Source organism: Eptatretus burgeri, chromosome 4 (genome assembly GCF_056783735.1).
Source record: "Eptatretus burgeri isolate ZD-2024b chromosome 4, Ebu_testis_v1, whole genome shotgun sequence".
In the NCBI taxonomy this organism is placed as follows: domain Eukaryota; kingdom Metazoa; phylum Chordata; class Myxini; order Myxiniformes; family Myxinidae; genus Eptatretus; species Eptatretus burgeri.
In genome coordinates, this window is record NC_140964.1 from 47,337,863 (window position 1) to 47,364,172 (window position 26,310).

At 43.3% G+C, this 26,310-nt stretch overlaps 1 protein-coding gene across 5 annotated transcripts in view; it reads left to right on the forward strand.

Annotated features, from left to right (window-relative positions):
* Positions 1–26,310, forward strand: part of LOC147027969 (RNA-binding motif, single-stranded-interacting protein 3-like) — an 870,038-nt gene that overhangs the window by 639,586 nt on the left and 204,142 nt on the right. For 4 of the 5 annotated variants that reach the window (XM_085877867.1, XM_085877866.1, XM_085877868.1 and 1 more), the window contains one exon: positions 10,045–10,232. In XM_085877867.1, coding sequence (XP_085733993.1) covers positions 10,045–10,232 — 188 coding nt within the window. Of the gene's footprint in view, positions 1–2,106; positions 2,251–10,044; positions 10,233–26,310 lie in introns of those variants that run through there. The other variant, XM_085877869.1, reaches the window with a different exon arrangement.

Below are 26,310 nucleotides of genomic sequence, written 5' to 3' on the forward strand. Positions count from 1 at the left end.
AGTGTGAGAGTGTGAGAGTGTGAGAGTGTGAGAGTGTGAGAGTGTGAGAGTGTGAGAGTGTGAGAGAGTGTGAGAGAGTGTGAGAGAGTGTGGGAGAGAGAGAGAGAGAGTGTGAGAGTGTGAGAGTGTGAGAGTGTGAGAGTGTGAGAGTGTGAGAGTGTGAGAGTGTGAGAGTGTGAGAGTGTGAGAGTGTGAGAGTGTGAGAGTGTGAGAGTGTGAGAGTGTGAGAGTGTGAGAGTGTGAGAGTGTGAGAGAGAGGGAGAGAGAGTGAGAGAGAGTGAGAGTGAGAGAGAGTGAGAGAGAGAGAGAGAGAGAGAGAGAGAGAGAGAGAGAGAGAGAGAGAGAGAGAGAGAGAGAGAGAGAGAGAGAGAGAGAGAGAGAGAGAGAGAGAGAGAGAGAGAGAGAGAGAGAGAGAGAGAGAGAGAGAGAGAGAGAGAGAGAGAGAGAGAGAGAGAGAGAGAGAGAGAGAGAGAGAGAGAGAGAGAGAGAGAGACTGGTTGTGGGAGGGAGTTAGCAGAAACAAAATGTGCTTTATGAACACACACACACACACACACACACACACACACACACATATATATATATATATATATATATATATATATATATATATATATATATATATATATATATATACACACAAACACATATACACACACACAGACACATACACACACACATACACGCAAACAAACACACACACACACACACACACACACACACACACACACACACACACACACACACACACACACACACACACACACACACACACACAATACCACGTGTGACGTGTACGGGGGGCAGCTGCAAGTCGTCACAAACAAACAAACACATACACACACACACACACACACACACACAAACACACACACACACAATACCACGTGTGACGTGTACGGGGGGGGGGGGCAGCTGCAAATCGTCACAAACAAACAGTTTTAAAATATCGATTGTAATTGAATTTATTGCACTCTCGTCCCTGTGCCTGCCACACTTGTCTCATCCCCAGCCCCCCCCCCCCACCACCCCGATGAAACCGAGTCGAGGGCCTGATGTATGTATTTAATGTACGGCGGTGAAGTAAAGGCACGATGGGGCAAATGACCTTCTCCGTCAAACCTCCTTGTTAAGATTTATTGGTCTCGTATCGATGTGATCACAAAGTTTTTTTTGTTATTTCGATCACAAATCGAGTTTTTATCCCTTACAGTGTAAGGTCGGCACCGGTATTTTTTGTGAAGTTCATAGGTGGGAACGGTGATGGGAAAGTCCAACAATGGACGCTATTTCCGTATCTACCGATATACAGTAGACGATAACGAGCTTGCAAGCTTTTGTCCCTGGATGGCGTCTACAAAAATACCTTATAATAAAAAAACTACCATGGGAGTAATTCTCATGATCCGTTTATTCCGTTGGCGTTGCACCCCATCCGGAAGAAATGGGTTAAGAAACGAATCAGCATATCGGAATAACACTTCCATAAAAGAATGAGCATTTCGGAATAGCACCTACATAAACGAATCAGCATATCGGAATAACACTTCAATATACGAATCAGCGTATCGGAATAACACTTCAATAAACGAATCAGCATATCGGAATAGCACCAAATGAACGAATCAGCATATCGGAATAGCACCAAAATAAACGAATCAGCATATCGGAATAGCACCAAAATAAACGAATCAGCATATCGGAATAGCACCTCAATTCCCGATAATCACGGCGTGCTTTTCTGATGAACAAACGGAAACCTCCAATGAGCCGTCACAAAATACGGAAGGAGTTTCGTCCATTAATTAAGGGAAGTGCGAAGCGCCCCTCCCTTTACATTGGACGGTTTCTCTGTATGAAACTTTAACGAAGGGACTGAAAAATCGTTTTCTCGGCTTTTACCTCACGAAATCGGCTGTAAATGTCAGCAGTAAATCCTTTGTATGTCGAGTTCATATCTATCTATAATTCCGTGTGTGTGTGTGTGTGACCGACCGACCGACCGCTGTTTCTCGACAACCACTGGTCCGATCTAATTGAAACTTGCCAGGTATATTGCTGGGGACCTGAGGATGTGCCTTTTCAAGGTTTGATATTAATCGGACAAGTGCTTCCCAAGTTATGGCCATTTATTTACCAAACCAACGACAAGACACGTTGCTGCGTAGGCGTGGCCGATGGGGAAAGGGCGCCGCCATAGTAACCGTGGCGCAGGAGTGGCAATGGTCAATGGCAAGCAAAGACGGGAAGGTAAACTTGATTTTAATTAACTCTGTGTAAGTATCACAGCAGTTGTTACTTCAATGAAAGCAATAATTCATGAAATGCATGTGAACATTCCGTACAGGCAGCACCACTTCCGGATAGTGATAACTTTCTTTTTTTTGTATACCTTGTTGAGGCTCGTGTGAGAGCGAACACACAACGCACAGCAAGGGGGTCATGAGACGAGGGGCGGGAGTGGGAAGGACAAAACAGTGGGGAACAGAGACATTAGGAGATCTGTGGAAGGGAGAGGGATGGGATGGGGAGTACAAGATGGACATTACAGGGACTTTCAGGAAGGAAAGCAGGGAATTTGAAGGAGGTGGGCTTGGGGTGGATTAACAGAGGTAGAAAAGAACAAGGATTTGGATGGGGGATGATAAGAGGTGGTGGTGAACAGCTGTTTTGAAGGCCTGGAGGGAATAATGGGAATGATTAGAATGAGGGAGTTTATTCCAAAGGTGGGAAAAAGAGGAATGAAAGTGAAGGTGAGCAGTGATTCGTGATTTTGGTAGTTTTACCAGATGGGGGTTCTTGGCGGACCTTAAGCACCCTGTGGAAATGTGGTGGGGACAAATCGCAGAGAGAGCAGGGGGGGGCGAGGCTGGAGAGGAGATGGTAGAAGACAGAAAGACCACCGACCAACCTGCGGTGATTGAGTGAGAGGCCCAAAGACTCGGCCTCATTGCAGGAGATGCCAATGATCCGAAATGCCTTGGTTTCTACAGCGTGAAGCCGAGAAAGGTGGGAGGCAGGAGCACCAGCCCACAGGGGAGAGCAGTACTCCATCAGGCTGTGTACAAACGCTTTGTAAGTGGTCAGGAGCTCAGGTGGGCCGAGGAAGGACTTTGCATGACCGAGGATTCCCAGTCGGTGACTGGCTTTGGAGGCGAGGTTTGAAATGTGGCTTTCCCAGGAAAGGTCATGGCAGATAGTGAGACCCAGAAGCTTGAAAGAAAGGACTTCTTCCAGAGGATTGTTGAGAAAGTGGATGGGGGGGGGTTCTAAACGGTCCTTTCGAAGAGACATAGTGAGAGTGAGATTTGTCCGGATTGAAAGACATGTTCCACATGTTGGACCAGTTTGTGATTTTATCCAGATGTGCAGTGAGCGAAGAAGCTGCTGCTTGCCGGTCTGAGGGATGACAGATGGTACGGCAGAGGTTGGAGTCATCAGCAAAGAGATAAAGAGGATTTTCCAGAGAGTCGGAGAGATCGTTGATGAAAACCAGAAAAAGAACAGGGCCCAAAACGCTGCCTTGAGGAACTTCAGCCTGGACAGGAAGAGGGGATGAAAGAACTCCATTTAGGGCCACACGTTGACTGCGACAGGAGACTTACTGTATTCTAATAATTTCTCGATTTCTTATGCGCATTTATATATAAACACAATGCCCCAATCCAGTCGTCGTTTACGAGAGCGAAGGAACGGCCTGTGTGTTTGTTTGAAAGGTTTTTTTTTGTTTGAAAGTTTTTTTTTTTTTTTTTTTTTTGGTTTGCACGTACGCTCACGTGAGAGCGAAGGAACGGCCTGTGTGTTTGTTTCTGGCACGCGGTTTGAATTTTTTTTTTTTTGCACGTACGGCCACGCACGTACGGGCATGCACGTACTCGTGTTCTAAATTTCAGCAATGTCCATTTCTACATTCTTGAGTTTTTAAACAAAAACCCTCAAAATCAATGTCGGGATCAATTATTCAGAGGAATCAAGTAATTCTCGAGAAAAATTAATATAAACTGGTGCCCGATACATATGTATTGTTTAAAACACGTGAGGACGTAAAGTTTTTTTTTTTGTGTCCACCTTGAAAACAACAACACATCAGATATTGTGCCATGTGTGTGATTAATTTGTTTAAAAATTGGCGCCTATTTATATTGGAGCGGGGGGGGGGGGGAGGTTGAGTAATCTATATATAAATATAAATATACATATACTATATATCAGAATGAAGGTAATTGGTTTTGGGTCGTTTGTTGCAATTTCATGGGGTTTCTGTATATCTCGTGAGATTGTGAGTTAGACAGTTGACCGTGATAGTGCTTGACATGTAGGAGGACAGGTGACCGTGATAGTGCTTGACATGTAGGAGGACAGGTGACCGTGATAGTGCTTGACGTAGGACAGGTGACCGTGATAGTGCATGACGTAGGACAGGTGACCGTGATAGTGCTTGACATGTAGGAGGACAGGTGACCGTGATAGTGCATGACGTAGGACAGGTGACCGTGATAGTGCTTGACATGTAGGAGGACAGGTGACCGTGATAGTGCATGACAAGGAGGAGGGCAGGTGACCGTGATAGTGCATGACATGTAGGAGGACAGGTGACCGTGCTAGTGCATGACATTTAGGAGGACAGGTGACCGTAACAATGCATGACATGTAGGAGGACAGGTGCTAGTGCATGACATTTAGGAGGACAGGTGACTGTGCTAGTGCATGACATTTAGGAGGACAGGTGACCGTGATAGTGCATGACATGTAGGACAGGTGCTCGTGCATGACATGTAGGACAGGTGACCGTAATAGTGCATGACATGGAGGACAGGTGACTGTGATAGTGCATGATATGTAGGAGGACAGGTGACCATGATAGTGCATGACATGTAGGAGGACAGGTGACCGTGATAGTGCATGACATGGAGGAGGACAGGTGACCGTGCTAGTGCATGACATTTAGGAGGACAGGTGACCGTGATAGTGCATGACATGTAGGAGGACAGGTGCTCGTGCATGACATGAAGGACAGGTGGCCGTGATAGTGCATGACATGTAGGAGGACAGGTGATAGTGCATGACATGTAGGACAGGTGACTGTGATAGTGCATGACATGCAGGACAAGTGACTGTGATAGTGCATGACATGTAGGACAGGTGACTGTGATAGTGCATGACATGTAGGACAGGTGACGGTAATAGTGCATGACATGTAGGAGGACAGGTGACCGTGATAGTGCATGACATGTAGGACAGGTGACAGTTATAGTGCATGACATGTAGGAAGACAGGTGACCGTAATAGTGCATGACATGTATTAAGACAGGTGACCGTAATAGTGCATGACATGTCAAAGCTGTTTCGATCGTGGTTTCTGTGAAGTCGGTGATATCATGATGGGGGAGGTGAAAGTTAAATATTTAGCTGTTTCGATGTGGTCATGAAGAAATATGTAATGATCGATGTGGGAATATCAGTTTGCTTTGGAGAGAAGAACAGAGTTGGGGGTTGAGGGAGGAGCAAAAATGGGACAGTGCTGGGAGGGGGGGATATTGAGTGTTTGGAGGAGGGGTTTTAGCACTTTTGGTGGGAGGGAGTTTAGGAGTTGCATTGGGGGTGGTTTGGGGAAGGGGTTTGAAGGCTTAAAGTAGGGAGAGGATTGACACCATTGGGTTGGGAGGGGTAGGGTGACTACTTGATGTTGGGGGAGAGGGTATGGATAGGACAGAACAAAAATGGGACAGTTTGGAGCAGGAGGTTGAGATTTTTGGGGGAGGGGGAGGGTTGAAGACTGTTGATGGGGGGGGGGGGGAGTTGAGTTGAGTTGTGTTGGGAGGGGGTTTGAAGGCTTGGAGTGGGGAGAGGATTCATCCCTTAGGGTTGGCAAGTGTTGGTTGAGGACTTTGAGTTTGTGAGGGCACTGTCACACCTTGACGTTTTAGCCAGCGTATGGCAACGTATCAAAATGTATGTAAAACGCTGGCGTACGCTGAACTATTGACGTTTTTTTTTTTTTTTTTTTTCAGTTTTGGGCGTATTCATAATGAGTTGGACGTATGCATAACGTATTAGTAACGTACACAGAACGTTTGGATAACTTATAGATAACTTATATCAACGAATGCTTTGCGTGTTGTCGGCGTTCACAACCTATGCCCAACGATAGCTAATATAACTTCTGCATAGCGCGGCAGCGTATCGCCGACGATCACGTGGCGCAGCCTATTAATAGGCTGCCGCTCAACTATTTAAATCATAACCGCACTAGAAATCGAAGTGTCAAGGCCCTGTCACACCTTGACGATTTAGCCAGCGTATGCCGACGTATGAAAAATTTGTCTAAAACGCTGGCACACGTCGAATACGTTATGGGTAAGTTTTGTATATGTTAAGAGCACGCTGAAGCATGCTGGCATACATCGTAGTACGCCGAGCTCGTCGACAAATTTTAAGCTTGCTCAAAATTTTTCGACCTATGCCAGTGTATGACTCGCACGTTCCGCATACGCTGGCCATAAGTTGTAGGCATGTTATGCGATCGTTGACACACGTCGACACACGTTACTTGTAAGTTACTCATAAGTCAAAACACGTCGAGGTAATGTTTAGCGTACCCAAAACTTCTTTCTAACCTATGAGTAACGTGCCTTGAACCTATGAGTAATGTATCTCCAACGCATATTGACGTATGTAGACGTATTTGATTGACGTCTTCCGGACGACCACAGAACTTGCTGAACGTGTTTCTAACTTACAGCTACCGTATAATGGCGTATTGGCAGCTTTAGGGGAATTGGTATATAAAAATGGGCTTCACAGGAGGAACCCGTCAGTGTTTCAGACTCCATGTTGAGTAGATGTCCATGTCAGTAGTATCAGAAGTAGTAGTAGGTGAGCGTGTCAGTAGTAGGTCCATATCAGTAGTAGTAGTATGTGAGCGTGATGGGGAGGGTGTGGGTGATGATGGATCCTCCTTGCGTCCGCGTCCACGGCCACGGCCAGGAGACTTCTTTGCAGCATTCTTCGAAGTTTTCTTCGGCATTTTTTTTAATGTTTTTCTACGCTGAACTATTAATGTTTTTTACAGTTTTGGGCGTATTCATAACGAGTTGGACGTATGCATAACGTATTGGTAACGTACACAGAACGTTTCGATAACTTATAGATAACTTATACCAACGAATGCTTAGCGTGTTGTCGGCGTTCACAACATATGTCCAACGATAGTCTAACTTATGCATAGCATGCGGCAGCTTATCGCCGACGATCACGTGGCATAGGCTATTAATAGGCTGCCACTCAACGATTTAAATCGCTGCCGCTCGACGATTTTAATCATAACCAAGCTAGACATCGAAGTGTCAACATCATCGTCATGCCGAAGAAAACTTTGAAGAATGCTGCCAAGATGTCTCTTGCACGCGGATGCAAGGAGGATCCATCATCACCCACACCCTCCCCATCACGCTCACCTACTACTACTGACATGGACCTACTACTACTACTACTGACACGCTCACCTACTACTACAACTGATACTACTGACATGGTCATCTACTCAACATGGAGTCTGAAACACTGATGAGTTCCTCCTGTGAAGCCCATTTTCATATACCAATTCATCTAAATGCTGCCAATACGCCATTATACGGTAGCTGTAAGTTAGAAACACGTTCAGTAAGTTCTGTGGTCGTCCGGAAGATGTCAATCAAATACGTCTACATACATCAATATGCGTTGGAGATATGCTCCACATAGGTTCAAAGCACGTTACTCATAGGTTAGAAATAAGTTTCGGGTACGCTAAACATTACCTCGATGTGTTTCGACTTATGAGTAACTTACAAGTAACGTGTGTCAACGATCGCATAACATGCCTACAACTTATGGCCAGCGATGCAGAACGTGTGAGTCATACACTGGCATAGGTCGAAAAATTTTGAGCAAGCTTAAAATTTGTCGACGAGCTCGGCGTATTACGATGTATGCCAGCATGCTTCAGCGTGCTCTTAACGTATACCAAACTTACCCATAACGTATTCGATGTACGCCAGCGTTTTAGACAAACTTTTCATACGTCGGCATACGCTGGCTAAAACGTCAAGGTGTGACAGGGCCTTGAGAGGGGGGAGTGGTGAGTTGCAGTGAACACATTAACAACACTTAAGGTAAATTAACCCTTTATTATGATAGTGCCCAATAAGTCCCACTTTGGCGATATAAACCATATTGTAGGCCAGGCTCTCATTTTGCTTGTTTGTTTCTAAGCAGAGAATATCATTTGAATACACCACCGTGCTCCGTTTATAATACACCATAATAAATACCGTCTGAGAATATTCAGCGAAATTTGTGTGGCGAGTGAAAGGCAGAGGGGCGAGAGGGATAGGGGGTTGTCGGTTATACAGGAGAGGGTGCCGGAAGCTTTGTGCTTGGTGAGCCGACTACAAATTATGCAATAGATTTTTGGGTCAAGTGCCTGCAGTTTGATGAATTGAGTCATCAACTCTTTGAGTTATGGCAAAAGATTCTCATTTATCCATGAAGCCTTCTCCGTGTTTTGAGGCCTTGTTGTTACGTTGATTGAAGTGTTTGACTCAGAAAGATTGCCTTATTCGTAACAATTCTACACTTCTGCGACTGGAATCGCGTCACCGATGGCGTACCTAACAGCGTTCTTGATACCATCTTGTGTCAGTTGCTGATTGACGGTGAAATCAAACACAAAGGAGTTTGTTCTGAAAAATTATCCAGTTCGGTCATTATTTTCAAGTGTGTGTGTGTGTGTGTGTGTGTGTGTGTGTGTGTGTGTGTGTGTGTGTGTGTGTGTGTGTGTGTGTGTGTGTGTGTGTGTGTGTGTGTGTCTGTGTGCGTGTCTGTGTGCGTGTCTGTGTGCGTGTCTGTGTGCGTGTCTGTGTGCGTGTCTGTGTGCGTGTGCGTGTGCGTGTGCGTGTGCGTGTACGTGTACGTGTCTGTGTCTGTGTCTGTGTGTGTGTGTCTATAACCCGCTGTCTGATTTGATCTGATTGAGCACATTGTGGAGTCACCAATGGGGCTTCATGGTGTTGTTGAACTGGTTAAAAAAACGATGAATACACAAGAGGGCTTTAATGATGCAATGTGGTCAACCCTATATGCTCGAGACGTGCACGGAACTTGTCATAAGACCATGCTATCGGCACAACGGCCTCGTCTTGTGGATCATACCAGAGAGATTTTAATGGGAGCACCTTGCAGATGGCACAGCCAACTTGACGCATCTTCATACAAATGGTGTGCTCCACAATGGCTTCAGTTCTGCTGGCATGGCCCATAAATTCGTTTTGGGAATCAAACTCAGGACCAGACAAGCTTGTAGGCCATGTCGATACCATCTTGAGCTCATGTGGCACCCTCGGGTGAAGAAGGAATTGCAGTAAATTGTCGTGGAGTGTGTAATGGAACTGTATAATTTGTACTTTTTGAGGTGCTTGCTGAGGGTTTCATGTTCCAGCGTGATGCCATATTAATCTAGCAAGTCTGGTTCAAATAATCTTCGATTTGTACGTTGGCATGTAAATGTTGAAAGCGCTTAGTTTCTCCACTGCTCACAGCATGGCTTTTGCAGAAGAGTTTGAAGTGCTCGATTGATCATTTTATGATTCGAACAAAAATCTGTTTAATCTGCACCATACAATTTTCATTGGCTGATTGGTTTTTACAAATGATGGATGAAAATGATTGTGTGTAAAGGAAGCCTTCTTCTTTGGGTGGTGTTTTTACCATTTATTTCTTTTTCATCCAACCAAGTGGTAGGAAAACTTTGAAAACCCACCAATCCTTGACCCTGATTGGAGGAAATCATTTGGCCTGCCCAGGCAGGCCACTCATCTGAGTGTAGTGAAAATGACCCTCACTGGAGATCGTCACAGGCATTTGCATTTGTAATGGTATCATAACAATATAATGAACATACTAGTCAAGACAATGCAATGAAAGAACTTTTCCTGCTTGTTTCCTGTTCATGATCATCTCCTCTTCCCTCTTACCTTCCACCCCTTGTCTGTCCTAAAAACACAGCCGTACACGGCTGGCAGTCACCCCTTGGCACCAGCCAGCCCGAGCACTCCGAGTTCTGCCAGCGGCAGCAACAGCGGTGGAGGAAGCGGCAGTACCTGGGCAGCCGAGCAACTGAGCAAAACAAACCTGTACATCCGCGGCCTCCCACCAGGAACTACTGACCAGGACCTCATCAAGCTTTGCCAGCAGTAAGTTCCCCGACTGTTCTGTCAAACCACGTCTTTTGATCAGAAACAACTCACGTGCGCCAACTCCAAGTGTATCGCCCAGAAAAAAAATATTTTTTTTAACCTCTTGCCAGTTTTCATCTGCCATTCATTCCCAAAACGCATGTAATGTTGCAAATTGTGAGAGATGTATGTGGTTTTATAAAAAGTGATACACGCATGAACCAAGTGCAACAACACGTTACGCCAATGGCAGATAGTTTCCACAGGTGGTGTGACGTTGATGAAGGAAGACTTTCAGCCGGGTCTGAACCTGAAGTTTAACAGTAAAGGGGTTATAAGAAGTTCAGCCTTGCTTGCATGAAAAAAAAACCCTGATGAAGACTCAAATGGCTGAAAAATCTGGAAATTTGTTTTTGTGCTTTTTTTGAAATGAAGACAAACATGAAGTTTGCATTTGGTACTCTTTAAATTTGGTGGATTGTATTTTGCCCCAAAGTAGTGAATGATAATGTTTAAATATGTGACTTCATATCAGTTCTGTTCATCTTTGGTTCAAAATAATCAGAGCATCAGATTGAAAAATAATCATAATAATTAATAGTTAACCTTCAATGCAGAAATCCTGCACTGTGGTTGCCATCATATGGTTGTTTGTCCATGCTCTATCCTTTATAAATGATGAGCACCAAGCAAGCGAGGAAGGAGCACGTACTATTTTTAAAGTATTTGGTATGACTCGCTTCAAACCACTGACCTAAACTCACTCAGAGCAGACACTCAAACCATTGGACTATCAAGTTTGATTCTATTAAATCCACAATCCCATTGGAAATACCATTCTGACCTCGATACCTTTAATCTGAAACGTATGCAGCTTTAAGCTGAGAATTCCAAGATCTGATAATTATCCTCATCTGCCAATCTGAGTGTTCATGCTTTAAACAGAGCGTCGGTTCTTCCAGAGCAGTTTCTTTGCAAGGGTTACAATTCTGGATGGGTCGCTACTCAGATTCAGGAAATCAGGAGAGGAATTTGTAATTTGTTAATGGTACCGGCGCTAGCTCGCCTACTCCCCACAAAGGACATTGTGCGATATTTAACGTCCACCAACTGATGCCAACAGATGGGATGCCAGTTTAACGTCCATCCGATGGATGGCACATGCATTGATGAATCTCCCTGCCTGTGAAACACCAGGATGGCATTTTATAGCTGGGTTGAGATTCAAACCTAGGAGAGACAGCTGATCAGAGATGAGTGTGCATGCATCTCGGGCCTAGAATCCCTCAGCTTAGAGTCTGAGCCATCCCGTCAGTCAGAGAGTCGAGGCCAGCCCCAGAGTCGAGGCCATCCCGCCAGCCCCAGAGTCGAGGCCATCCCGCCAGCCCCAGAGTATTGGAAGAGCAAACCACCTCTGGTTCACGATCAGCTGTTTGACGTTTCTCACGTCCCGGTGTCTCCCGTACGATTACACGTTTCGTCACCTCGATTCATTCGTTCACACTTGATATTTGCCGAGGGGTTTCAGATATTTTATAGTTCCATTAATTTTATCAGCTTGCAAGATACAGCTTCGATTTACGGGCACTCACTTTTGATCTGCCTAGCCTGAGTTTGAATCTCGACCGAACTATAAACTGTCACCCAGACGTTTCACATGCAGGGCTTTACATCAGTGTGTGTCCCGTCCATTGGAAGGACACTTCTCCCACCACTGGTCGGTAGACGTTAAACATGCCATGGTGTAATAAGCGAGGAGCATGCGAGTTATCGCCGACACCCTGCACAAGTTGCATGTCCCTGTCGCCTTCAGTCGAACGTCAGGCCTGGCCATCCAGTTCGAAAAAGACTCGAAAAGATGCCTTCCCTAGCCTACCCCACAAGAGGGTGGGAATAATTGGGGCCGTTAATAAAGTCGAGGAAGATGGTGGCATCCACAAACCAATCAGGAAAGTGCATTGAGCTGGTATTTGCTGTTTAATTACACAGTTCTGTCTCCAAGGGTGGAAGGTCAAACAACCGGAAGCAATCGCTCCTTGTGATTATGATTTTCTTTTTCATCCATGATTGTTTCACTCGTTATCGGATAAAAAAAAAATTTTCTTCTGACACACTGTACCTTCAGTTATATACACTCAGAGCTAATGTAAAACCTGAGAAACACACAGAAAAAAATATTTTGAGCACCCACTTCCCCCCCCCCCAACCCCCCATTAGATTCATCAAGTGTCGACTTCGACCTATATACCAGGCTCGGTGTGTGGACAAATAAATTGATGTGTTAAGGCCGGCCAAATCGAAATGGAATGTCTTTACTTTAACAACACTAATACATTCACCGACTGCTGCTCCACGTGCTGACATGTGTGTAAATAAATCAACGTTGAACCAATCACGACGACACCGATGCATTTCAATATGTCGGACTTCTCGAAGCAAGTGTGTGTTCCGAGCCTCACTCTGTGTAACATTGATGTGACAAGGTCTCCTCATTACCTCTACCACCTAAGGTGGATGGAGGTAATGTTTGCACCCCTGTCTGTCTGTCTGTCTGTCTGTCTGTCTGTGTTTGTCAGTGAGCAGGATATCTCAAAGAGTTATGGACGAATTAAAATGAAACTTTGTGGACAGGTTGTGTGCGTGTCTGTGACAAGGAAGAATTGACTCGATTTTGGTGAAGATCCAGATCCAGATCCAGCCTACCAGTGGGATACAAAACGTAAACCATTCATCCCGGCAGGGGTATGCACTCTACCGAGTGCCGTTCCAGTTAAGAATGTGATTTTTGATGATACCTTTGTTATGGTGGTCTCCTGTAAAGTTTCAAGCTCATGTCAAGAGTTCAAGCTTTTGTTGGTATGGACATCAGATCCAGGGCAGCACCACTTCCTTTAGCATTCCCGGCATGGCTTTCCTCCATCTAATCCCGAATTGAAGTTCTTTACTTGGGGCCATCTGTTTATTCTGTAGGCACGGCACGACGTGGGAGGGTTTAGGGTATAGAATTGAGAAAAAGAATGGAGAAACGAGCATTATTCGTAGGGTTTGTACCAAAATTAGATGGTACAAGGATGGACACAGCAATGTATTGGCTTCTCACAATCATCTGTTGGTGTATGAGCAGGAAGCTGGTCTGTCTTGTGTTGTCATCTGAACCGATGGCTCATAATTCTCAGAAACAATGACATTCACATCCCGTAGACTGTGTCAATTTGTCGATACTGAGGTCCTTGTAATTCATGTTGAAGTACTGACATCTCTTAATTTATTTGATCAGTGTGTGATATGTTCACAAGCTGCACTTTGAGCTTTCGGCCAACATAGAAATAAAATAAGAACAAGGAAATGCAGTGTGTATATGTGTGTGTGTGTGTGTGTGTGTGTGTGTGTGTGTGGGTGGGGGGGGGGGGGGGTGGGAGGGGGACAAGCGGGAAAGTGTTGAGATAGATGGAGAAAAGGATATTTAGGGGAAAAGGATTGGAGAGTGTGAAGGGAGTATTGAGAGAAGGGAAAGAAGTTTTGAAGGAGTTTAGGAAGGGGAGAGACTGGGTTGGCACATGTATGGGGTATTTGGGGTGGAGTTTGCTTCAGGTGAACCCACTTGGGTTTGGGTTTGCTTTATGTAAAAACGATAGCGGATGTGGTTGGCATGATCAAAATTTGGAAAAGAAACACTCAGTGTGCATAAAAAAGTACGGTTCCGTATGAACACCAAAGTAATCATCGTGGTGATCCGCTGAAATGGCAACACTTGCTGTTGTTTTCGAGTTTCTGGCAAATCTGAACATTTTCAACTTTTGTGGAGTTAAAAATTCTGATGAAGCGAAGCGGTACAGTGAGGGCCGAGGAGGTCAGTTCAGCCATATTTGCATGAACAGCTAATAGATGGCCCCTTATCCAAATTCAATTATGGTACACTGTCCACGCGTGCTTCCTTCGATGTGATCCGGTGGTGATCCGCAGTCGACCAAACCGTAATACCATTCAGAGTCTACCTTGACCTTGAGCTGGTAGTGATTCAAACTTGAGAGGATGCCAATGTAGGATCTTAACACCCTCTGCGCACGCTTTTTATTTGTAAAGGTGACGAGGTTCATCTTGATCTGTCCAGCTTTCCTTGTCCTTCAGGATCAGCACGCTGCTGGTTGAGCTCAGAAATTTCCCTTCAACTTGCTGTCACTCGTCATCCCTTGACGCCTGCATTCCTCCTCTCTCCTTGTTTACCTCTTTCCAGCAACCATTTTACATTTATCAGCCTATCGGTATTGGGGTTATCTCTGACGTTGGTCTCCACCGGTTTCACAAAAGGTCCTCCAAGTGTTTTGCATTCGAGTCTGCTCGTTCCTGTATATGCTGACTACTTTGCCTGCTGTATCGGTTAATATTTATTTATTTATTTATTTATTTACCCCACCCCACATAGTCAGTCCCTTAACACCATCATAGGAACCTTAAACCCCCCCCTCCCCCACATCCCCATTATATAATACCATGAATGTCTTCACTAAATGCTTTGCCAGGTTATAGTAACCTATTCAGTCAGAGCAGCACAGGCTGGTTCGCTTGATATGGTTTTGGAGCTGGTTTGGCAAACGGCCTTGCCTTTGTGGTCTTTGTGGTCTCGTCAAAAAAAAAGTGATTACTTCGCACAATAGGCCAACGACATTTTTATTTTATTTTAAATAAACAGTTGGAGTTCCAAAGACGCTAAAGTATTAAGCACACTATTTAGTGAGGGTCAGGGTCAGGGTAAGGTTATTAATTCATTTCCAGCACAACTTTTGATTCCATTAACATTGCAATTGAATAATCATGCTACTTATTATTATCTGATTAGCTCATGGATGAGATTCATGAAATGCAACGTTAAGTCATGGCAGCAGTTTACAGTTTAAATTTGAAGTCGTCGATGTAACCTTCTTTTGCTACATTTTATGAAAATACCGTACTCGGTTTAAATTTGTGACACCATCTTGCTAGTAGTCTTGAATGAACGTCAACCGTCTGTTCTCCAGATTAGTCTTGTAACCCGTGAGCTGCGAGGGCGCATTCAAACATTATTCCCACACTTGAGTTGGTTTTGAAAGAGGAGTGACGGGCCTTTTCAATCAATGATGTAACAAAGAGGTGCGAGAGACTTTTTGACCAACAGGCAGGAGAATTCCATCCATCCATTGGGCCATACTCTGCACAGAGTGTTTGTTGGTGCTGCCAAAGCAGTCTCCTGGGCTATTGGGTACGATCCTCGGCGGTCACCACTCTGATGCAGGATTATCAAATGGCTCAAACATCCAAGAAAGGTGGTACTCATTTTGCAAACCTCGGAAGGATGACAGGCTGAGTCAACCACACCTGCTGTTAATTCAACAGACAAGCGGGATTTGAACTCAGGACCCTACGATCGCAAACCCACCACCCGAACCATTAAGCCAACACCAGGCATATAGATTGAAGTGGAGTTTGTGTAATGTGAAACAGTTTGTGGTGGAGTTTGTATAATGTGAATTCATTTGGGGTGGAGTTTGTGTAATGTGAAACAATTTGGGGTGGAGTTCGTGTAATGTGAAACAATTTGGGGTGGAGTTTGTGTAATGTGAAACAGTTTGGGGTGGAGTTTGTGTAATGTGAAACAGTTTGGGGTGGAGTTTGTGTCATGTGAAACAGTTTGGGGTGGAGTTTGTGTAATGTGAAACAGTTTGGGGTGGACTTTGTGTGATGTGAATTTGTTTGGGGTGGACTTTGTGTAATGTGAAACAGTTTTGGGCAAAGTTTGTACAACGTGAACTCATTTGGTGTGGAGTTTGTGCAATGTAAACTAGTTTGGGATGAAGATTATGTCATTTAAACTCATTTGGGGTTGAGTTTGTGAAATGTGAACTAGTTTGGGGTTGAAGTTTGCATAATGGGACATGGATTTGGGAGTGGAGTTTGTCCAATCTAATGTGGATTTTGGGTGAAGTTTGCAACATATGATATGGATTTCGGGTGGAGTTTGTGTTATGCAATTTGGATTTGAGGGTGAAGTTTGCATCCGGTGATATGGATTTGGGGGTGGAGTTTGCATAATGTATATGGATTTGGGGGTGGAGTTTGCATAATGTGATATGGATTTGGAGGTGGAGTTTGTGCAATGTTATGTTGATTTGGGGGTGGAGTTTGTGGAATGTGATATGGATTTGGAAGTAGAGTTTGTGCAATGTCATGTGGATTTGGGGGTGGAGCTTGTGGAATGTGATATGGATTTTGGAGTGGAGTTTGTGCAATGTGATGTGGATTTGGGGTGGAGTTTGTGCAATGTGATATGGATTTTGGAGTGGAGTTTGTCCAATGTGATGTGGATTTGGGGTGGAGTTTGCAACATATGATATGGATTTGGGGTGGAGTTTGTGTTATGCAATTTGGATTTGGGGGTGGAGCTTGCATCCTGTAATATGTATTTTTGAGGGTGAAGTTTGCATCCTGTGATATGGATTTGGGGGTGGAGTTTGCATCATGTGAGATGGATTCGGATGTGGAGTTTGTGCAATGCGATGTATATTGGAGGGTGGAGTTTGCATAATGTGATAACTGATATGGATTTTGGGGGTGGAGTTTGCATCATGTATATGGATTTGGGGGTGAAGTTTCCATAATGTATATGGATTTGGAGGTGGAGTTTGTGCAATGTGATGTAGATTTGGAGGTGGAGTTTGTGCAATGTGATGTAGATTTGGAGGTGGAGTTTGTGCAATGTGATGTAGATTTGGAGGTGGAGTTTGTGCAATGTGATGTAGATTTGGTGGGGGAGTTTGTGCAATGTTCTGTGGATTTGGGGGTGGAGCTTGTGGAATGTGATATGGATTTGGGAGTGGAGCTTGTGGAATGTGATATGGATTTGGGTGTGGAGCTTGCGTCATATGATATTGATTTGGGGGTGGAGTTTGTGCAATGTGATGTGGATTTGGGTATGGAGTTTGTGCAATGCGATGGCGATTTGGTGGTGGAGTTTGTGCAATGTTCTGTGGATTTGGGGGTGGAGCTTGTGGAATGTGATATGGATTTGGGTGTGGAGCTTGCATCATATGATATTGATTCGGGGATGGAGTTTGCATAATGTATTTTGGATTTCAGGGTTTAGTTTGCATCATGTAATTTGGATTTCTGGGTGGAGTTTGCATCATGTGATATGGATTTGGAAGTGGAGTTTGCATAATATAATATGGATTTGGGGATGATGTTTGCATCATGTGATATGGACTTGGGGGGGGGGGTGGAGTTTGCTGTTTGTGGTATGGAATTTGGGGTGCAGTTTGCATAATATCATATGAATTTGGGGTGGAGTTTGCATCATTTAATATGGATTTGGGGGTGGTGTTTTCAAAGTTTAACATGGATTTGGGAGTTGAGTTTGCATCATGTGATATGGATTTGGGGGTGGCGTTTGCAAAGTGTAAATATGGATTTGGGGGTGGAGTTTGCAAAGTGTAAATATGGATTTGGGGGTGGACTTTGCAAATTTGAACATGGATTTGGGGGTGGTGTTTCCAAAGTTTAACATGGATTTGAGGGTGGAGTTTGCAAAGTGTCATATGGATTTGGGCGTTGAGTTTGCATCATGTGATATGGATTTGGGGGTGGCGTTTGCAAAGTGTAAATATGGATTTGGGGGTGGAGTTTGCAAAGTGTAAATATGGATTTGGGGGTGGAGTTTGCAAAGTGTAAATATGGATTTGGGAGTGGAGTTTGCAAAGTGTAAATATGGATTTGGGAGTTGAGTTTGCATCATGAGATATGGATTTGAGGGTCGAGTTTGCAAAGTGTAAATATGGATTTGGGGGTGGAGTTTGCAAAGTGTAAATATGGATTTGGGGGTGGAGTTTGCAAATTTGAACATGGATTTGGGGGTGGTGTTTCCAAAGTTTAACATGGATTTGAGGGTGGAGTTTGCAAAGTGTCATATGGATTTGGGCGTTGAGTTTGCATCATGTGATATGGATTTGGGGTGAAGTTTGTGTAGTGTAAATATGGATTTCGGGTGGAGTTTGCATAATGTAACATGTATTTGGGGGTGGTTTGTTTACTATTAATATGGATTTGGGGGTGGAGTTTGCAAAGTGTAAATATGGATTTGGGGGTGGAGTTTGCAAAGTGTAAATATGGATTTCGGGGTGGAGTTTGCATAATGTAACATGTATTTGGGGGTGGTTTGTTTACTATTAATATGTATTTGGGGGTGGAGTTTGCAAAGTGTAAATATGGATTTGGGGGTGGAGTTTGCAAAGTGTAAATATGGATTTGGGAGTGGAGTTTGCAAAGTGTAAATATGGATTTGGGAGTTGAGTTTGCATCATGAGATATGGATTTGGGGGTGGAGTTTGCAAAGTGTAAATATGGATTTGGGAGTGGAGTTTGCAAAGTGTAAATATGGATTTGGGGGTGGAGTTTGCAAATTTGAACATGGATTTGGGGGTGGTGTTTCCAAAGTTTAACATGGATTTGAGGGTGGAGTTTGCAAAGTGTCATATGGATTTGGGCGTTGAGTTTGCATCATGTGATATGGATTTGGGGGTGAAGTTTGTGTAGTGTAAATATGGATTTCGGGGTGGAGTTTGCATAATGTAACATGTATTTGGGGGTGGTTTGTTTACTATTAATATGGATTTGGGGGTGGTTTTGTGTAGAGTAAATATGTATTAGGGGTGGAGTTTGTGTCGTGTAAGTATGTATTTGGGGGTGGAGTTTGTGTCGTGTAAGTATGTATTTGGGGGTGGAGTTTGTGTCGTATAAATATGTTTTTGGGGGTGGAGTTTGTGTAGTGCAAATATGGATTTGGGGGTGGAGTTTGTGTAGTGTAAATATGGGTTTGGGGGTGGAGTTTGCATAGTGTAACATGTATTTGGGGGTGGAGTTTGTGTAGTGTAAATATGTATTTGGAGTGGAGTTTGTCGTGTAATATGTATTTGGGGGTGGAGTTTGTGTAATGTTATATGGATTTGGAGGTGGAGTTTGTGTAATGTTATATGGATTTGGAGGTGGAGTTTGTGTAATGTTATATGGATTTGGAGGTGGAGTTTGTGTAGTGTAATATGTATTTGGAGGTGGAGTTTGTGTCGTGTTATATGGATTTGGAGGTGGAGTTTGTGTAGTGTTATATGGATTTGGAGGTGGAGTTTGTGTAGTGTTATATGGATTTGAAGGTGGAGTTTGTGTAGTGTTGTATGGATTTGGGGTGGAGTTTGTGTAGTGTTGTATGGATTTGGGGTTGGAGTTTGTGTGGTGTTATATGGATTTGGGGCAGGAGTTTGTGTAGTGTTATATGGATTTGGAGGTGGAGTTTGTGTAGTGTAATATTGATTTGGAGGTGGAGTTTGTGTCGTGTTTTATGGATTTGGGGGTGGAGTTTGTGTAATGTTATATGGATTTGGAGGTGGAGTTTGTGTAATGTTATATGGATTTGGAGGTGGAGTTTGTGTAATGTTATATGGATTTGGAGGTGGAGTTTGTGTAGTGTAATATGTATTTGGAGGTGGAGTTTGTGTAGTATGATATGTATTTGGAGGTGGAGTTTGTGTAGTGTTGTATGGATTTGGAGGTGGAGTTTGTGTAGTGTTGTATGGATTTGGAGGTGGAGTTTGTGTAGTGTTGTATGGATTTGGGGGTGGAGTTTGTGTAGTGTTGTATGGATTTGGGGGTGGAGTTTGTGTAGTGTTATATGGATTTGGGGGAGGAGTTTGTGTAGTGTTATATGGATTTGGAGGTGGAGTTTGTGTAGTGTGATATTGATTTGGGGGTGGAGTTTGTGTAGTGTTGTATGGATTTGTGGGTGGAGTTTGTGTAGTGTTGTATGGATTTGTGGGTGGAGTTTGTGTAGTGTTATATGGATTTGGAGGTGGAGTTTGTTTAGTGTAATATTGATTTGGAGGTGGAGTTTGTGTAGTGTTATATGGATTTGGAGGTGGAGTTTGTGTCGTGTTTTATGGATTTGGGGGAGGAGTTTGTGTAGTGTTATATGGATTTGGAGGTGGAGTTTGTGTTGTGTAATATTGATTTGGAGGTGGAGTTTGTGTAGTGTTACATGGATTTGGAGGTGGAGTTTGCATCATGTGATGTGGAATTTGCATAATGTGATTGGGATTTGGGGGTGGCGTTTGCATCATGTGATATGTATTTGGGAATGTAATTTGCATAATGTGATTGGGATTTGGGGGTGGAGTTTGCATTATGTGATGTGTATTTGGGGATGGAATTTGCATAATATGATTGGGATTTGGGGTGGAGCTTGCATAATGTGATATGGATGCGAAACCGAGCTGTTCGTGGAAAGAAACTTTCCCCTAATGCGGAATGAAGTTTAATACCTCTTTTGAAAACAAAAGTAATGATGGGGATATGCAAACACCATCTTTTCATTTATTGACAAGTGTTGCTGTTATTTCTGTCTTTTTGGCACAGCTGAACATCTCACACATTTGGGGAGTTAAACTTCCAACAATGCAAAATATATATTATTGAAGTACTCAGCTCAGAACCCAAAAAATAATTCTTTAAAACTGCACTCATGCTATTTCATCCATCTTTGTTCTATTTTCCCTTTTGGATTTTGGCCAAATAGCCATTGCTATTGTGTGCCTGCACAGTAAATGTATGTACATGCATGTAGTATATTCCCTCATGTGAGTCAGTTTGATGACACTGAAAGTCGTCTTTCAACAAATCACCACCCACATGTAACTTGGTGTAAGGTCAGGTCAGACGCTGTGCGAGAATCTATAATTAGTGGGCATTTACGACGAGTTTCAAGTGCATCACAACCTTGTTTGTCCACCATGTGCAACATTGCAACTCTGTGTTCATTTTTAAGCAGTTGGAGAGAATACACGCACAATAGCAGAATACAGTTTGACACACGAAGAGGTAAAGGTACACAGCTATTGTTGTGGATTTGTTTCCGAAGATGGAAAGTGCATGCTTTAAGCAATTCCTCTGGATTTTGAATTTGGAGCCAGGTATGTGCTGCTATTATGAACAATTTTTCCATCTGCTGACCTTCATCAACTGACTGAAGAATTTGGTCGACATAAATTTGGATGGCAGGATCAAGCTTTTCAAGCCTACTGTGTTTTATGCCTCTGTTGTTGAAGTCGCTGGAGGCATTATGTTTTTGGGTTGTCTGTCCGGCCGTCGGTGTGTCCAGCCGTCTGTCCGTCCATCTGTCCATCTGTCTATTCATGCGTCCGTCAATCCAAGATAGGTTTTCATTCCTGCGATAACTTAAGAATAGCTGAATGGATCTAATTCAAACTTGGTACAAGTATGTATAATAATGCAAATATGAAGCGATTAGATTTTGGAGTCAAAAGGTCAGAGGTCATGTTAGGTAAAAATTGTTATTGCGCTAACTTCGGAACCAGTGATTGGATTCTTACCAAACTTGAAACAAGTATGGATAATGATGTGAAGATATGTGTATGGATGCAGCAAGAAGCAGTTGCAGAGGTCATGTTGGGTAAAATGTGTTACTTGAGAACAGCTGAAGGGATTTAAATCAAACTTGGTAAAAGTATGTATACTGATGTAATAATGTGGGTGGATGCATATCGGTCGATGTCACGATGTCAAAGAATGACATTCTCATCTTTTTTGTTTTTTTTTAATGATTCCCCTGGCCACATTGCCATTAATGGACAGGTCATGTTCCTTGCTACCTGTGCAAGGGTTCGCCATTATTTGTAAGTAGCCAAAACAAATGACAGAGAATTCCAACTGTTTTGTCGTAATTGGAAGATTGCTCGAAAAATTGAAGAATGCAAAAAAGCTCGTATCACAGAATAGACATTCTTTCTCTACTGCATTCTCTTCTGAACAGCAACTCACCATAATTATGTACGATGGTGCAGATGCTTATTCATGGCTATGTACAAAAAATATGTATGTATATATATATATATATATATATATATATATATATATTGTATATTGGGTGGTTGCTAGAGTACCCTTATTGTCTGGTTTTGTGTGCGTGTGTGCGTGTGCGTGTGTGTGTGTGTGTGTGTGTGTGTGTGTGTGTGTGTGTGTGTGTGTGTGTGTGTGTGTGTGTGTGTGTGTGTGTGTGTGTGCGTGTGTGCGTGTGCGTGTGCGCGCGCGCGCGCAACGCAAGGCTCCACAGCACAAACCAGCAAACCGATTTCGATGAAACTTGGCGAACAGGTGCCATATGGGCTGGGAGTGTGCATGTTTGAGTTTCTTTGCTATGCAGCGGCCGAAAAACCGCGTACGGTATTTTCAATACTTGTCCTACAGTTTTGAATGTGGAGAAACGAGACTTCGGAATTAAACACTTCGAGATATTTAGAAATTTTTACTTGAGCCGATTTTTGATTTTGGTTTTATTTTTCAAATGGTAGTCCTTCAAAAATCGGGTGTCTATTTACCGTCATTTTTGTTTGTTTGTTTGTTTGTATGTAATGTACAACTCTGGAGGCCAGAGGAGTCAAACGATTTTGATGAAACTTGACAGGTAGGTTCATACCAGGATCTCGTTCTATGCTTTTGAGCACCGTTGCTATGGACACCACCGTTGCCTAGCAACGGGACTTTGAAATGTTTGAAAAATCATAAAAAATTTCCTTTTTCGAAAATTAAAAATGCGCTTCCAGGCTTTTATGCGCACTATAATCAAACTCTTTTTCAATTTTTAGCCCGATCCGTTAAAAACTGTATGACTAGTATGCAATTATGTCCCGACCACCCATGTTGCCTACCAGCTTGTATATACAGTGTGTGTATGTAATATATATATATATATATATATATATATATATATATATATATATATATATATATATATATATATATATATATATATATATATATATATATATATATATATATATATACACCGTTTTGAATGTATCTTGTCGAATGCGATGTGTGGAGGACGAGGGAGGAGAGGAGGGAGGGGAAGTACAAGATTGAGGGTAGGGGGAATAGTGAGAGGTGAGAGGAGGGAGGGGAAGTAATGAGAGGAAGGAATGGAATTGGAGTGAGGATATGGGGAGTAGTGAGAGGGAGGGGAGTTGAGGGAGAGGAGGGAGGGGAAGTAGAAGAGAGAGGGTAGGGGGAGGAGTGAGAAAAGAGAGGGAGGGGTGGGAGGGGAAGAGAAGAGTGAGGGTAGGGTTCTCTGTGAGGGGAAAACTGAAGGTAAGGTTCGAACTGTAGTTTAATTATACTTTTTCATGTTCCCAGGGTATATAGAGTTTATTTGAGGTGAGTGATAACTCTTTTCCAACTATGTAATGAAACACTACTTTGAAAAACTTTGTACATAATAAAATGAAAATGTGGACAAATGATGGAATCCAATTATTGATAAATAAAATTTGGTTTTAAGGAATTTTTAATTTGTGAAGTGTATTCAATGTAAGTCAATCAAGGCAGGTTCTCCCCCCTCTCAAGTCAAGGTAGAAGTAAGTTACTCCACACCCTGCCTGTCCCACCCCTCACCCACCCGCCTACCTCCCTCCTCCCCTTCCCTCTCCCTGCCCTTCTCCCCTCTCCTCCACTTCTGCCTCCCCCACCCCTCGCCTGCTACTTCCCCTCCTGCTCCCCCACCTCTCACCCCCTCCTCTCCTCCTCCCCCTCCTTCCTCCCTCCTCTCCTCCCCCTGCCCTCTTCATCCCCCCGGCCCCCTCTCCTCCCCCATCAATGTGTGTGCTGTTAAACTGGACATCCCATCTGCCAAAATCCCCCTCCCCTTCCCCTTTTGTGAGTGAAGCATCAGATATGAAGAGGGTTGGTCCAAATGTCACATGTCTGCCCGTGGGTTTCACACGGGTGCCCCCACTAGGATGTATTATAAAGCAGGATTGATGTCCGTCTGTCTGTCTCCAAACTACTCTCTTTGTTTTGGGGCTTGCATTGTATTTTACCTCCGGAGTGTTTGTAACATTATATTTTGGTATATTAATAGTATCGTATTAGTTTGTGATTGGAATGATGCTGTTTGGAATGAAAATATAGAGAGATTGAGTTTAAAGGAGAAGTAAATTACGTGAGGGTTTCCACCTGCAACATTCGCGGATTAGGCATTTATAGTTTCGCCATTATGACATCATAGAAATATTACCCACCTCACTTCTGTTGGGGTCAGCCGTAGTAAGTTTTTGTTTGCCCAAGTCCTTCACGATCTGGCTGTCCATGCTTGACGTTCGATTGAAGGTGTCAGTATCGCGATGATAGCACCACCTTTGTTGGAAGCCAGTTTTACAAATCATCTTGCTTTATCTTAAGATACGGAGTATGATATGTTGTGATCAATGATGTTTCTTTCAAGAATGACAAAAAGTTCATTTCCATTAATGTGCTGCGGCACATTGACCACCAAAGGTGAGCTGAGAGAAGTACTCTCACCCGGAGGGCCGCACGCAAGTGCATCCAATGGATAAACATGCACTGAAAGCTAAAGAATCCTTCATTGGTCTCTACGAGACGAAGAGTATTTAAATTAGCGTTCTATTTGCTGTGATCAGTGGTACGATGGTTCATTTTTATCTTTCTCAGTGTTGCCATGGGCATATCTTATGATGGTGCTCCCATCATGTGTGGATCTAAAAGCACAGTGGTCTCTACTCATTTGCTTCGATAAGCCCTTAAAGACATGTTGATGCATGTTGGTGTTGGTGGTTAGACATGTTCGTAGTTAGTGAGGCAACTTGTGAAGTCAAATAACTCGGGCATTTATTTTTTCAACAACGTTCAAGAAATTACAAAATTAATAAAGTCTCCCCCGTAAAGCAAAACACCATCTTTGGCAAACGTAAACATGAGCGAGCACCAGATACTCCCATGTGTTTTGTGTCCTGTTCGTTGAAAAGTGTCATTTACATATATATGAAGTTCGAGCACGACGTTAACATGAAGGTTTAAAACTGAGACATTCACCTTTTACTTTGGAAGGAGAGTTGCTAATTTCATTCTAAAAACCTGCCCTGAGACACACCTTCATGTCAGCTACTGAATGCCAGGAGACCATCATTGGCATCTTGAATATGCTGGAAATAGAATGCAATCTGACTGTTTGGCAATGGTCTTGGACGTCCATGTATGTATTGAGAGAGGGGGATGCTCTGCTTTTATGATCGAAACTTACAACAAAGGGGGAGAACACCTGCGCAATACATAATTGGCCTGGGGACCCCAGAGTATCCCGAAACACCTGAACCATCTGAGGAAGCGCACACACAAAGGGGACTTCGATTGATCGATCGCAATCTGTCCAAATCCAAGTGAATAAAATGGAATGAGAGGCTCTCTAAGATAGATGTGCTTCTGTTTGTGAGGAAAATATCAGTTGCACAGAAAAATATCATTGTGGAAGTTACGTAGTCGTAATTCTGAAATTCCTGTTGTTTGTACTTATCGGAAATGCCATCGGTGAACGTTCTGCATCTGCACTGCAGAGGGTGAAAAATTATTTGAGGTCAACGAGGACAAAAGTGGCGCCTCAACGAACGCACAGTGTCATACGTGCGGAAGGTATTACCAGATTCCATCAAACTCGATGGACATTCCAAAGAAGTTTGTAAATGATGAAAATGGACAAGGCTACTGTAGATGCTTTTCCAATAAAGATCTGGAGTACATTATTCGGATCACTCGCGTTCGTGGTCTTATAGACCAATCATTGCCAATGAAAACGTTTTCCATATTTATGAGAATAACATTTCACTTGGACCTGGTGTTCATCTGAGTAAATTACAATCCTTGCCATTGAGCTTCTGAGAAGTAACCAAGGCTGTTTCACATCCAGAGGCCAAATTGAGTGAAGAGCACTAAAGTAATCTTTCAAGGTGAAGGTTCAAGGTGAGTGAAGAGTAATACCTTTCGTGGTTTTTTTTTGTAAGGGTATAATAGCAGTTTTAACAAAAACGTTTTTTGGCCGATACTGATGTTTATTGATTCGTTGAAGGGGATTTGAACTAGGAACCTGAACTTTTCACCCATTTTTCGCACAACATTTTGGAGATCCCAGTTTACTTCTCAGCATATCTGATGAGAATTCAACAGTCTTCTCCACACATCACCATTTCAAGACATGGATAGCAATTCTACCAAGAGT